The sequence below is a fragment of the Gallinula chloropus genome (genome assembly GCF_964237585.1).
Source record: "Gallinula chloropus genome assembly, chromosome: 1".
In the NCBI taxonomy this organism is placed as follows: Eukaryota; Metazoa; Chordata; class Aves; order Gruiformes; family Rallidae; genus Gallinula; species Gallinula chloropus.
The window spans coordinates 184,719,735-184,733,753 of record NC_140085.1 but is presented as its reverse complement, the minus strand read 5'-3'; the positions used below and the strand labels follow the sequence as shown (position 1 = coordinate 184,733,753).

The 14,019-nt window shown below is 43.9% G+C and overlaps 1 protein-coding gene across 1 annotated transcript in view; it reads right to left on the bottom strand.

Moving 5' to 3' along the window:
- WDFY2 (WD repeat and FYVE domain containing 2) overlaps positions 1-13,713 on the bottom strand; it is a gene marked incomplete at its 5' end in the record, with an annotated part of 70,102 nt that extends 56,389 nt beyond the window's left edge. Inside the window, one exon of the mRNA XM_084279141.1 lies at positions 13,577-13,713. Coding sequence (XP_084135267.1) covers positions 13,577-13,713 — 137 coding nt within the window. The remainder of the gene's footprint in view (positions 1-13,576) is intronic.
- Positions 13,714-14,019: the final 306 nt, after the last annotated feature.

Sequence of the window (14,019 nt, the reverse complement as noted above, 5' to 3'; positions counted from 1 at the left end):
GGCTTTTAAAACTTATTTTTACAGATGTCAGATCAGTAGAAAATTTTACAAGCAGACCAGTTTCAAGGTCTGTGTGTTGCTTAAAACAGTGGCTTACTTTGGTGTTTGGGTGGTGGTGTTTTTTTATCACAGAACCAATCTGACTCTCCACAAACAGGTACAGCCACATGACTTGGGTGCTGTGGAGATATGAAACACACATAAGATTAATAAATGGCACAGGACTGGGACCAGCCTCCGGCAGAGAGGTCACCTGGCATGAAAACCAGTAGCTGCATCCAAGCTGCATACTGGGAACAGTTCCTGGCCCAAGCTGACTCCCCAACCCTGTCTGTGAATTGTTTGACCCTGTGTGAATTGATTCATGGCAAGAACAGTGCCTGATGCAAGCAACCATATGGTACAGCCAGGGCTAGATCCCTGTGCCCCAGTATATACCCTCACACCATTTAATTTATCAGTAATACAGTCATTATAACAAGTTCCCCTGGGATCAGCTGTCCAGTTCTCCCAGCTGATTCATGCCGTTGTTGAGAAGAGGAACAATATTGATCCCACTGAAGTCTGCCCTACATACACCACCCTGTGCAATGCTGGGCTTGTTCAGGAGAATTGGAAGGTCAGAACAAGGGTTTAGCTATCTCTGCTCACAGGAGCCCTCCTTTCTTGCTACCTTATGTCACAATAGTGTCTCCAGGTGGTCCATAATTAGCCACTTTCCCTCCTTCATTTCTTTTAGCCTGAGGTCGGTCTGAAGGCATTGAACAACAATTGGATAATAGTTAATAGCTTAACTAGAGTCATCGCATGCAGCCAGAAACGGAAATCAAACTAAACCCAAAAAGACAGCCATTGCCAAGATAATGCTTCAGAGTATCACAACAGCTGGCTTTCCAATTAGGAGCCTTCCTGCAAACACAGGAGCATCATTCATTTCTGGAAGAACACCACTGAGTTTGAAGTGTCAGCACAGGCTCACGCACCACTCTTTGAAACCACCGTTTGCACTTCTTAACCCACATGTGAAACACTCCAACACAGAACACTAAGCAATTCCCCATGTCATTTGTTTTTCCTACATCCAGAATATTTTTGTCAACAAGGTTATTTCTTTCTTTCTTCCACATCAGTTTATACACAAAACACTTGCCTACATAGTTAACAGTCCTGGGTTTGTGATTAAGAGCTGATTTACACTTGTTTCTAAAAGATTTGGATTCTTTAAACCATGTAAAAATGACTGTTCATGCCAAAAAACAAACCAAGTTTTAAAAGCAAAGGAAAGCCACTGACAGAGGCAGACCAAGCCATTCCTTAGGTTTACCTAAGCTTTCTGTAAGTCACCCCAACACTTGTAGTCCTTGGGCCTCTGACTCAGACATGTTAACACCTTGCAAAATGCAGACAATAAAGTTCATTCCTGATTCCTCAAAAAAAAAAAGTTTATAAGTCATCAGATTTTCAGAGGGATGAACACAACCTGTGACCCAAAGGATGCTGTGGATGAAACTAGTCAGGGATGGAGACTTCTTGGCTTGGCTTGTTAACGAAAGCTTACTAAGTAAATCCTCACCAAGCTTATCTCTTACCCACCAAAGAACCTGCTCAGAAGGAGGGAAAGGAGTAAAAGCATCCTAAATGACAGAGGAGCTTTCATAATTCATGTAAGTCTATACATTTGCAGGAACTATGGCATATAAACTTTATTTCCAACAATCAGTACATTCATAACTGCCTTTTTCTACTGTTTTCTGTGGTGTTTGATATTGGTTAGCCACAGTATTTGAGGAAAAGTTGACTGTTAGAAACCTAAGGAGCACGACTACCAGCATTTATAGCATTTCTTTTTTCACAAAAAAAAAAAACCAAAACAAAACAACAAAAACAAACAAACAAAAAAAAAAACCCTACCTTTGCTTTTAATCTTCCACTCCAAAACCATCTTTGGAACTGAAGTAGCAGCACAAGCTAGGATGGGACTTCTTACCTTCCTGCTGGTCACACGCTCCACCACCATAGAAGCAACCATAAAGCATGCAAAGGGGAAGATGAGGTCCCAAATAGCAGGGTTCCCATGTGTCCCCCAGAGCAATATCTGTAGCTATGCAGCCTGCAAAAACCCTGCCTGCAGCAGCGCTGAGGACGTGTCTCACCAACAGCCCACCACACTCAACAAGGTTCCTCATCTGCCCATACTTTGCACTCCAGGAACCACAGCAAGCTCTTCAAAATTTTAGGTGCTTTTGGTTTTTGGCTACAAATAAATCTAGCAACAACAGGAATCAGAACATGAACCTGAAGGTTCAGTGTGTGATACAGCTCTGAGCTGATGTCCCTGCTGAAGTTTGGCGGGATCATTTACTAGTTGATATTCTGAAAGCATGATGAAGGATTTATTTATTCCCTCTCATTTACTGGCATTTGCAGAAGTTAGGGAGGAGAGATTTGTTTATGAAACCAGATTCATTTCCTGAAGGGAAGAGATTGCGCTCTTCTTCAGAAATGGATTGGTGCCTATATATTGTGTAACCTACCAGTGCTACATAACATGCTGTGCCAAGTACAGTGGTCTACCACACATTGCAGCTGATACTCTTTAAGTTAGCTGCTTCCCCTGCTTTCTCCTGCCTTAAGAAATCCAGCATATGTCCAGTCTTAGCTGGCAATGGCAGCTAATACAGTCTCAAAACCTGCTATTACTCCTGACTTCAGATGCTCCACAACCTAGAAAACATGAGGTAATATCAGAGAGGCTTTTGCTCACCATACAGTGCTAAAAGCCTCAGCTGCTAAGGCAGCACGCAGAATGGTCCAGACAAGACTCTGATAGACCCAACATGCACTTTTGAAGCCTAATTATAGTTATTTTGACTGAATGGGACACAAAACTTGGCTCAGGGGATGGAATAAAATGCATAATTTCACTGCAGCAAAAAACATCAACTTTTGAATTCCAGTCATTAAATGATATATTCCATGTTTGGGGTACAACAAAGCAAGTGGTGTCAATTGTTACTTGATGGATACATTACCTTCTCACCCCTCCTCCCTCAGCACAATTAGTGTTGGAACAGCATTAGTCCTCTTTTTCCCCGTTAGCACCTACAGTACAGCCTACTTCCATCTCTAGCTTTTAGCACAGGCAGAAGTAGATACTGATGAAGAAAACCATTACCACAACATACTAAAAGCAAACCTTCAGCTCTGGAAGCCAAATGTAGGGCTTTTCAGCAACAGCCCTGCCACCTTCCTTTGAGCTCCTGGCCAGCAGAAAGCAGGCTACTCTGAGACCAAAGGCTCCCCTGACACAGGAGTTTGAAGCAATGGAGTCAATAGGACAAAAGCAGGTATAAGGGCCGTGTGCCCAATATTGGAGAACAGCACAGCCATGAGATTTCCTACTGGACTTCCAGTGACCACAGAAGTGCAACTGGCCTTTGACAGCAGCTGATTGCTGGTGAAGCTGCTGAAACAGTGAGTGACATACAGCATGATTCGTAAGTTGAGCCAAGACGCCATGCAGAGGTGTCTCCCCTGCCATCAAAATGCTGCAGCTGTCTTCAGTCAACCCTGCATGCAGCCAAAAGCTAGGATGGACCACATGCTATGTCTTTACCATCAAAGCAGAAAACACCTCCTCAGAAATTTTTCTTTCATCCTACACCACGTGCAGGCTGCTACAAAGCACGAGGCCTTTGCAATGTCAGTTTGAACCACTCGTTGGTTGACTCCTTTGCCCACATCTGCTGTAGCGAAACACAAAGCTGAGGGGGACAGAATTCCCCTGTATCAACCAGTAAAACAAGGACAAAGTAACAGAGTGAGAAGTTAACAGCTTAATAATACTGAGGATCAAGAGGAAAATATCTAAAGTGAGAATAATCCAGCACATAAGCAAAACAGGTGCAAACCAGTTACAAATAAGATGTAACCCCTCCTTTCCAGTTTCATGGCACTGAGACTCCTCAAGTTTCCAACATGTATACAGGGAGCAAAACAGTTAATGGAGACCTGTCTCTTAAAGAGAGATAAGGGGCAACTGTTTAAAATGAAGACAATCCCTTCTGGATCTTTGTGTAAACTGGCCCAGAAACACACATGTAGACAGATACCTTACAGAATATTGAGTTCAACACTACATTCAGCTAAAATCTGCAAGGCAAGAAACCTCAGTTTGTACGTTCTCAGAGAAACATTCAAATCAGAGGAGACATCTCTAAGATAAGCTTTGCTGTACTGCTTCAGAAAGGCTAAACAGTAATGAGAAGGAAAGCATCAGAACAGGCTCCTTTCCAGTGCTCTCCTACTTCATCTTATCTTGCATCACAATAAATCTACTGGATCTCCCCTTTCAGTCACTGCCTATTTCTTTTTTATTCCAAGACATGAATAAATAGCATGGAAGTTGAGTGCTGCTGGTACCTAGGTACCCAACTCTTGAAACCATTGTACCAGGAGGTTACGTACCACTTACCTGAACCAACACCAAAACCATCTCTCATCTCCCATTCTCTAGCATGCATTAGCTTGCATAAATGTAATGATATTTTCACTACACCTTATTACCTTCCAAGCTAAAGTAAAAGCTTTAGCATCAACTCATGATTAGACTTCATTTGAGCTTTTAAACAAAACCCAAGAACAACACAAAAGCTGTTTAAGACCCTAAAGTAGCCCACAAGGCAGATGCACCACCTGCTTAAGAATACAATTAAGCCTTTATTTGCTATTATAGGTCAATTTGAAGCTGAAGGTAAATTTATCAAATTTGCACTCACTGCTGGAGTTGCAAAAAACTCATTATCTGTCATGTTCTAAACACAGGCAAGAATCTTCTTTCCATATCCCTTCAAAACAGGGCACTCTGTTTCCTCTATCACTTGAATGCAGATAATTCTAATCCAGATAATTCAACCTGGTGGCAAAATAGGCCAATTCACATTAGGACAGCCTTTTCGCAGATTTGTCTCCACAGGACTCAACTCCTAAGGAAACCACTATTACAAACCTGCAAAGGTCAAAAGCATTGCCTTCTGGGGCTGATCGATCACTACAGTGATTTCAAAAACCTGCTAAGAACATCGATCTTTTACATCACAGTAAGAAGGAATGGTACAGAATTTGGAGAATAAAAAGCAACTTTGGATCAGACTTGTCAGTAAGCTTGGCAGCAGAACAGCCATGCTCTTCTACCCAGAACTGTGCTTTGGCATTGCCTTTGATTCAGTGCTCAAAACCTTAAGAGTTCCCTGAAAATCTTCGTTTAAGTGGTGAATACACATGGTATGACAAGCAAAGCCCATATGTTCAAAGTCTGGCCAAGGTTAGTTACACAACACTATTTCCTGCAGCCTGACTAAGAGAAAAATTAAAACACCATTTTTTAAAACCCAGCCTCCACCACTGTTCTCCCTCTTATGAGAATGAAGGATATATTTTGTCCACCTAAAACTTTCAGCACAGCCTAATTTGCAAAGTTTATTATCTGCTTTCTGATAGCCAAATACCTATTCTGACAGTTATTTATGTGCAGTTTCAAGCCATCAGGCATGCAGACTGTGACATATGAAGAATTCAGAGAGATGCATATGGTTTTGTGATTATGTAAGGCTCCGTCCCCAGAAGGGTGCCTGGTAAACTGGCCTTCTCCTGCTTCTCCTGTCATGAAATTGTCTTCTTCCTTCTCCAAGCTCGCTCCAGCCACTCACTCAACCTGCTTGCTGGGGTACTTGCTGATTCTGTGCAGATGCTTATTTTATAGTTTTCCTATTTACCTCACAAATGTACAAAGGCAGGACTTTTATTTTCTCTTTCCTAAAATGATCCTTGCAGGACAAGACTCTGCTTAACAGGATGTGTCCCACCACATGTGGCTGTTCTCATTGCCTCACAGCCACTTCTCCCATCCCCTTCCACGGTGGCCCATCGTAGCCTGCCACATCCTGCAGCACCACAACTTCATCCATCAGTCCCTCACACCATCTGCAGAAGAAAACAGCTGTTTTTTCTTCCTCGTGTTTTTGCAACAGACTATGCAAGGAAATACTGCAATTCTCATTAAATTCCTGGGCAAATACGTACAGAGTTTTATATAAAATCACTTCTGTATGACAGGTATGTGATGGAAACATGATGGGCAAGGCACCTAAACATGGTTTCTGTAGTGCTTTTATGCAAATGGCCTTCAGATGTCCAAGAAGTACAGGACACAGAACACAGTAATGTACAAGAAGATTCTTGTGTAAAAGCCAGTTTCTCTCCTTAGGGCATTACACATCATTTATGAAGCTTTTAGAGCTCCTGAGCATGAGTGGTGCATGCCAGCATTACACCCTCCCATTTTCTCCTTCTCATTTGTTCTCTTAAGACTATTACAAACAACAGACTGAGAGAGTCATTCAAACTGGAGAAGAGAAGGCTCCAGGAAGACCTTAAAGCAGCCTTTTAGTACCTGAAGGGGCCTACAGGAAAGCTGGAGAGGGGCTGATTATCAGGGACAGTATTGATAGGACAAGAGGTAGTGACTTTAAGCTGAAGGAGGGTAGATTTTAAATTAGAGATTAGGAAGAAATTACCAACGGTGGAGAGGCCCTGGCACAGGCTGCCCAGAGAAGCTGTGGCTCCCCCCTCCCTGGCAGTGTTCAAGGCCAGGTTGGATGGGGCTTTGGGCAACCTAGTCTAGCAGAGGGTGTCCCTGCCCATGGCAGAGTGGTTGGAAACAAATGAACTCTAAGGTCCCTTCCAACCCAAACAATTCTAACACTTAATAAAACTTGTGCAATTTTTGAGCAGTTCTCTTGCATTTATTATCATGTAGCTGAAAGATGTTGCTGGGAAACCCGTGTACAGATCCCTGTCAGCAGATACCATGCAGGAGCTGGTACAGCTTGAGAGAGGGAAGGAAAAAGAGGCTGCTTCAGTATCTAAAGTACTATAAGGTAGGTCAAACAGGCTACTGACATTTCTATTGTGCTACAACTTCACATGTTATTTGAGACCTTCAGCCTGCTAAGTGACCCTCAATGAAAGAAAGTAAGGCCAGCCTTACCAAACCAGCCTGGTAGCTTCAAAATTCTTGCAATACCTTTCTTTTTTATGGTATTGCAACCGTTTAATGCTGTAGCATTACTGCCTCCTCTAGTCATCTTCAGCTTTAGGAGAAAACTCCCAAAATTTCCTGCAACACTACATTTTTAGTTCTATGCCAGCTCTGTACTGCACATACTCCATAACCAGCATTTGTTTTTCTCCCAGGGGCCACAGGGCACACACAGAGGCGGCATTGTGGAGTCCCCTCTCAGCTGCAGAAATGGAGATGCTGCAGGGGAAGGTCACCGAGCCTGACAGATACAAGACATGCTGATGAGAGATCCAGTCTCTGTGTAAGCAGATGCCAGTGAAATTAAGACGGGGTCAGGGAAGACAAGAAGGAAAACAAGAACTGGTTAATATGGGAGGCAGATGCACCATCCTGGAACCTGCTGCAACTCAAGAGTGCTATTCAGCAACTGGCAGAAGGAGAGGTTACCATAAGGCAAACGGAAAGTGTGTTAAGTAGCACTTCTTATTCCAAATAAAGCTTCTAAGATAAGATACATTTATCTACACCTTTTATATAAAAATAATCTTTAAAACAGAGAGGTAAGTAAAGCACATTGCATCTCTGACTCTAAATGGCCAGTCACCTAATGTTCTGCCCTGGTTTGATGCTTCATTGCTGAAACTGGGTCTGTACAAGTCCTGGTCCAAGCCACATTGTATGACATTTTTTGCAGCTGCCACGTTGCAGTTAACAGATGAGCTTCAGACAACTGCAGGAGTTGCACCAACTCCTGCACTGACCTGTGTGAATTTGCAGTTGGAGGACAGTGCGAATCAGAAAGACTAAATGCTAATGCTTTAATTCTTTAGCCGACACTAAGGGAAAGTATCATAAGACAAGGGATATACAAGCTTTAGCAAACTCCAAGAAGTTATGTCCTCGCTTTGTGCCACAAGGGTTTAAAAAAAACATTGTAAGGTTTCCCACAAGTTACAGGAGTTTATCATTCCCCACAAGTACTCAGCAAAACATTGTATATGACAATCCCAGGATATTGGCATCTCAACAGGATACATGTTACTCAAATCAGAAACAGTTACTTTTCAACATCTGCAACAATTTTTGATTCCAACAGCTTTTGGACCTCCTGTCCTGTCTTAAACCTTTTGCCAGCATCCACTTCATCCTCTAAAACAGCCAGTACTAACCTCCGCCCTGAGGTTCATTCCAAACATACGTCATCAATTGCAACACATCCAATTAGTTTAAAAAAAAAATAAAAAAAAAATCAGACCAAACAAGTTGCATGTACAGCAGTAGGTTTCGTATGAACTTTTCATAGAATCACAGAATATCCTGAGTTGGAAGGGACCCATAAGGATCACCAAGTCCAACTCCTGGCTCCACACAGGGCCAGCCAGGTCAGAGCATGTGACTGAGGGCATCATCCAGATGCTTCTTGAACTCAGCCAAGCTCCATGCTGTGACCACTTCCCTGGGGAGCCTGTGCCAGTGCCTGACCACCCTCTCAGTAAAGAACCTCTTCCTGGTGTCCAACAGGACAATGTTTAACATAGTTCCTTCATTTCTTCTCAACATTTTTATCGGTGACTGATGTTTTTAATCAAAATTTAAAGAACCTCCAGGCAGGGACAAATCTTTCTACGCCTGTGAAGAGCATCCACACCTTCTGCAGTGCTTTAAACTGCTGCTCATGCTGCAACAACCTGGGTGAGAAACCTACAGGTTTGAACTGATAAACATACACAAACACCCAGCATCGAAATCAGCTCTCACATCACCTGCACTTCAGCTGCAAACCAACAGCCACACACAAAGCAGCATGGCCAATATGACATAACCCTGTGTTTAGATGAGAATTACAAACCTGTATTGCAACCACAGCTCTGCAAAGCAATTCCTTTCTTACTCCACCACAGGAAAAGGGAAACTCAGAGTTCCCCGAGTGCCAGCAGTTCCTTGTGTCCTGCCTGGATGCAACACTGAATGTTTCCATCAGATGTATTTTACAGACATGAATTATAATGCTATATGCTTTATATCCTGGTTTTGGATAAGAAAAACACAAAGGAGCAGAAGGTTGCCACCCTTCTTCACACTAGAAGGCATGTCAGCAGGACATGAAAGACTTTCTCCACATTTCTCGTCACATATGCACATTCCCATTCCTAGTTCACTATTAGTTTAGCAAAGTTGAGTTTTCATGTAAAAAATAATAATTTTTTTTTTTTTTGTACCCCCTAAAAAGCTGCTAGGTACCATACCCAGAAGCCAAGTCTTGGACAGCAGCTTAAGTGCACATCTGTATTTGCAAACTTCAAACTATAAACCAAACCTAGAAATACAAGCTCTGTACAGTCTTTGCTATGTGAGATGAAGACACTAATATGAACACACATGGCAGACTGTTTGGGTTTATACAGTGATGCACACAAAGAAGCTGAGATATCTCAGTTCAAACGGAACTGACACAAGATAGTGGAGAAGACAAAGGTCTCCATTCCCTTATTTTAAAAAAAATAATTTAAAACTTCAATTACATAAATATTTTTCTCCAACATTTTTTCACCTTCCAAGAGACTAGAATGTCTCTTTTTAAAAAAGAATGGAATTTGACAATTTTCTATGTCTTTTACCCCCCATGAATATTTGAAGGAGAACATGTCTTGACTGCAACACCTACACTTCCAAGGTCATAGCACGGAAGTAATCGCAGAACTCCCACCCAGAGGGGGACACAGACCAGAAACCATAATTATCAAGAAAGCTGCCTACACCAGCACATGTCTAGGATTTCCTCACCTACAACACAGCTAGTAGAAAAAAAGATGGCTAGTGGCAAAGCACAGGTTTACTATGAGGACACCTAGCCCCCTCCTGCCAGCCTTGCACAGTGACAAGCGATCAGCACATCAGACACCCAGCTGAATTAGCACTCACAGCACCGGCAGACTCTTGAGAAATGCAGAAGTGTGCCCACACCGAGGAGGACTGCTTGCACCAAAAGCTGGGTGAGTCATTGCACCTCTCCCACCATATATCCATGCTCAGGTAAGATTAATGACACTAAATCTTCTTTGGAGCACAGAGTTAGATATGCCTGAACTTGACATGCCAGTGACCTACTTTTCAGACGTGCCCAACACCCACATCTCCCTCTCAAGGCAACAAAAGACAAGGACGCTCTGTAGTTTTGAAATGGTAGCAGATGCTTTTAACAAACAAGAAGCTGTTGACAGCTTAGGGCCAGCTATGCACATTTAGGAAAATCTCTCTTTAGCTTCACATGTAGCACCTGGGGCATTCAACACTACGGATCACTCAAGACTCTACACCGTTGGGTATATGTCTCTGTTAATTCCACCCCTGTGCTGGCAGGCAAAAGAGCATGGATGAAAGCTAGTAATTTCATTCTCATAACCTTCCTGCACCAGGTTTATACATTATTAAGTAACAAATGCTGCCACTCCTATAACTCTCACCTGCCTAGACAGGTGCATCCCTTTTCCTTAGAAGAAGAACCCAAAATAAAAATGTCTCTTATCCCTCCCAGCACACACCAGTTGTACTGCAAAGAGACACAGGCTCAGTCTATTTTGCCCTAGTAAGAAATCAGTCAAATTAACACAGATTAGGATACAATACACATCACTAAACTAACATGACTGTCTAGGATTCCAAAGAGAAAATACATAGATTACACAAGTGATGCACAGTGAAAAGAAACTTCAACCTTGCAGGTTATGCAAAGTTTAGATAATCTAGTTAAATATGTAAACACACACACATTGCTGGTGTGTCGTGTGTCTGTCTGTCCGTGTGTGTGTGTCCCCCTGGGCTGCTTTATGAGGAACAACCACACTTTCTATTATTACTTAGTTGTTGGGGTTTTTTTCCTTAAAATATGTGCATGTATATATACTGCAAATACAACAATTCAGGGCTATATATTGCATGACTGTGTCTGCAAGCTGTAGCTGAAACCACTTCCGCATCTTTTAAAACCAGATAAAGCCACTGGTGCCATATAGAACAGAGACTAGGCACCAGGTCTTGCTTTGAAGAGGTTACAGATGTGAAGCCACATCATGCACCAAAGGAAGACCTTTAAAGCAGTACTTAGGAGTCGTGTACGTTAAGACTACTTGTAGCTTCCACAATCGTTCAGCCATTAACCAGCCACCTCCCTGCTCTTCAGCAGACCCATTCTCCCCAGCCTGGAGCAACTGCTGGAGATGGCAAGTCCCTCACCCTAGCTGCAACCCTCTGCAGACGTTTCAGAGCATTTCTCTCCTATGACCAACACACATCATAGCTTGGGATACGTGGCCAAAACTTACTTATTTGGCTAACAAGAGACAGATAACATCTCCAGAAGCATTCTTTACAGTTTCCAGGAATCTCTAAAAGCCTTACACATTCCAAGGCCATTAAATATCCATGTCAAGCACTAACACTGGAAGGCATGTCCAAAAGCAGCAAAAGGTACCAGAAGGATCCACTCAAGCTTAATAAACCACAAGTGTTGAAAGTCTAGTAAATGATGCTTCCACCTCAGGTACCCTGAAACTTCCATCCTGTGACTCCCAACCTGCTATTCCTTCCAAACAAATTTTAGACTCTGAACCTTTAAAAATGTTAATGCAGGCAGAAAATGAAAGAAAAAGCCATCAATCAACATCTTCATGCCTAAAAGAAAGAAAAGGCATGGTCATAACTTTTAGCACCTCAAAGACACTGCAAACTAGCCCCACAAGTAGGCAAATTACCTGGTTAGTGTTTTTAAACAGAAAATAGCCTGGGAACCTCCAGACTTAGTGCGATATATTTTAGTGTCCATAGAGCTATCCTGTATTACCAGCTATCTACCAACACATCTAGCAGCAGATTTCTTTCCCTGGTTTCATCACCAAGCAGGACCCAATTGACCTACAGCAGGGGTTTGCTCTGGGACGGGAAGGAAGAGGGATGGTTGCTCACAAACTAGCAAGTTTCTTAGTGTGAAACCCATGGGTTTTGCCTCATCACTTGTTTCTTGAACCTGACATCTCAGTTATTAGTGAAACAAAGATCTCTGATAAATCCCTTTCTCTCTATATACATACCAACTTGAAGCATCAACCTATTCTCAACAGCAGAAGCTATTGAGAGGGGGAAAGGCAGAGATTGAGAGACACCTATATGAGAGCAAATGAATTTCAGGAATACTTCCTTACAGGTAAAAGAAATGGCTGAGTAAGTCTAACAAGCTACAGTGAGCCAAAACACACTCAAGCTTTATTCAGCTTCACAACAAATTCATAAAAACTGTGAAGACGATAAATTCATGCACAAGGTAAAACTGCTTAAAAGTCTCTTTGACAGCAGACTTGTTTTACACTTGGTATTATGCATGAGAGTTCAATTGGAGACCACAGCTTACATGAATATAAATGATCTTTAAATTTGCACACATTTGACAACTACCTGAAAACTAACTTACAGTGAGGATGAAGACAAGATGAAAGAAATACTGATGATTTTTCAGAAAGCTATGAGAGACATAAAACCTGATGCTCAACGGGGTAACAGGCATCCAAGAGAAAGTCCACAAAAAACCTTGAGAATCAAATTATATTCACTCACTCGTCAACATTTGTCTTTCGGGCTGGGGACACAGGTTACACCATGCACCCAAGCTGCAAAGAAAACTCTACTTAAAATTACTATTAATGGACTCCATAAGAAAAATAAGCTCTTATTTTAAAAGCAGGCATCTTCAGGATGGAGTTTTGAAGCTCCAGCTGTAGGGCTGCATTAAGTTTGAGCTCTTTTAGAAGAGACAGAGCTGCCTCTGGGCAGCCTCATACCCTGCACAGCACAGCTAAATGGCCTGAAAACATTCTCCCCCTTTGGCAGCTTTACAACACAGGGGCTTAACTCCAAGATCTTATCACCAAGACATACTAATTTTAAATAATTACCAAGAAACATGTGGAGAAGGGAAACAGGAACTAAAACTACTGCTTTAGCCAATGCCACTGCAATCTTCAGGCAAGGTCAAAGACCTTCACGGTCTCCTCACAATCCTTGTTATGAAGGCTATCCCAAATCTTGCTTTGAAGGCTCTCTCAAATCTCATTTTACCCACATTAAGAAGAGTTACTCAAGTCCCTCAAGTTTCATCAGCACGTCAGTCCACTCATTTCTCTGACCAACCCGGCAGTGGAGGACGAGACCAAGCTGGAGACCCCTGCCCCAAGCTCCATCCCCTCCAGGACCAGATGTGGCTGCCTAAAAGGAACGTCCCCCTCCTGGACCACTACGGCAGCTTTGCCTGGACTCCGGTGGTGGTGGAGCCTGCAGTCACATCGGGGATGGTGGTGGTCTGTCACCACCATCCTCCATCGGTGATGCTGACGGGCCACGGCCGCAGGGGGGGCCCTGTGGTGATGGCCCATCCCCGCCACGAGTGCAGGTGGAAGGTGACAGGCCACGGCCCCACAGGACCTGCGCAGGTCCGCTCCCCGGTACCTGTCCTCTGAGACGCTGATGACCCCGTCCTCCTTGGGCACTATCGCTGCCATGTTCACCACCTCCTGCGAGCCCTCCACTTTGTTGAGCAGGAGGGGCTTGCGAGTCAGCGCCTTGGGCTGAGGTTCCGCCGCCATGGGCGCCGCGGAGCCGGCGGGCACCGCCGCTGCGGCCGGAGAAGGCTGCGGCCGCGAGAGGCGGCCCGCACTGCTGAGGCGAAGGAGGGACTTTGCCGGAGCCCGGCACCGCCGCGGGCTCCCTGGGAAGCAGGAACCAACGCGACGGCGGCAACAACACCAGCACCGCCCCCGAGCCGGGCTGGGCCGGGCTGGGCCAGGCCGGGCGGGGCGGGGCGGGGCGGGGCGGGGCGCGGCGGTCTGACGGGGGGGAAAATGGCGGCCGCCCGCCGCCATCTCGTAGCGTGGGGTTGTTGCGCCGCGCCT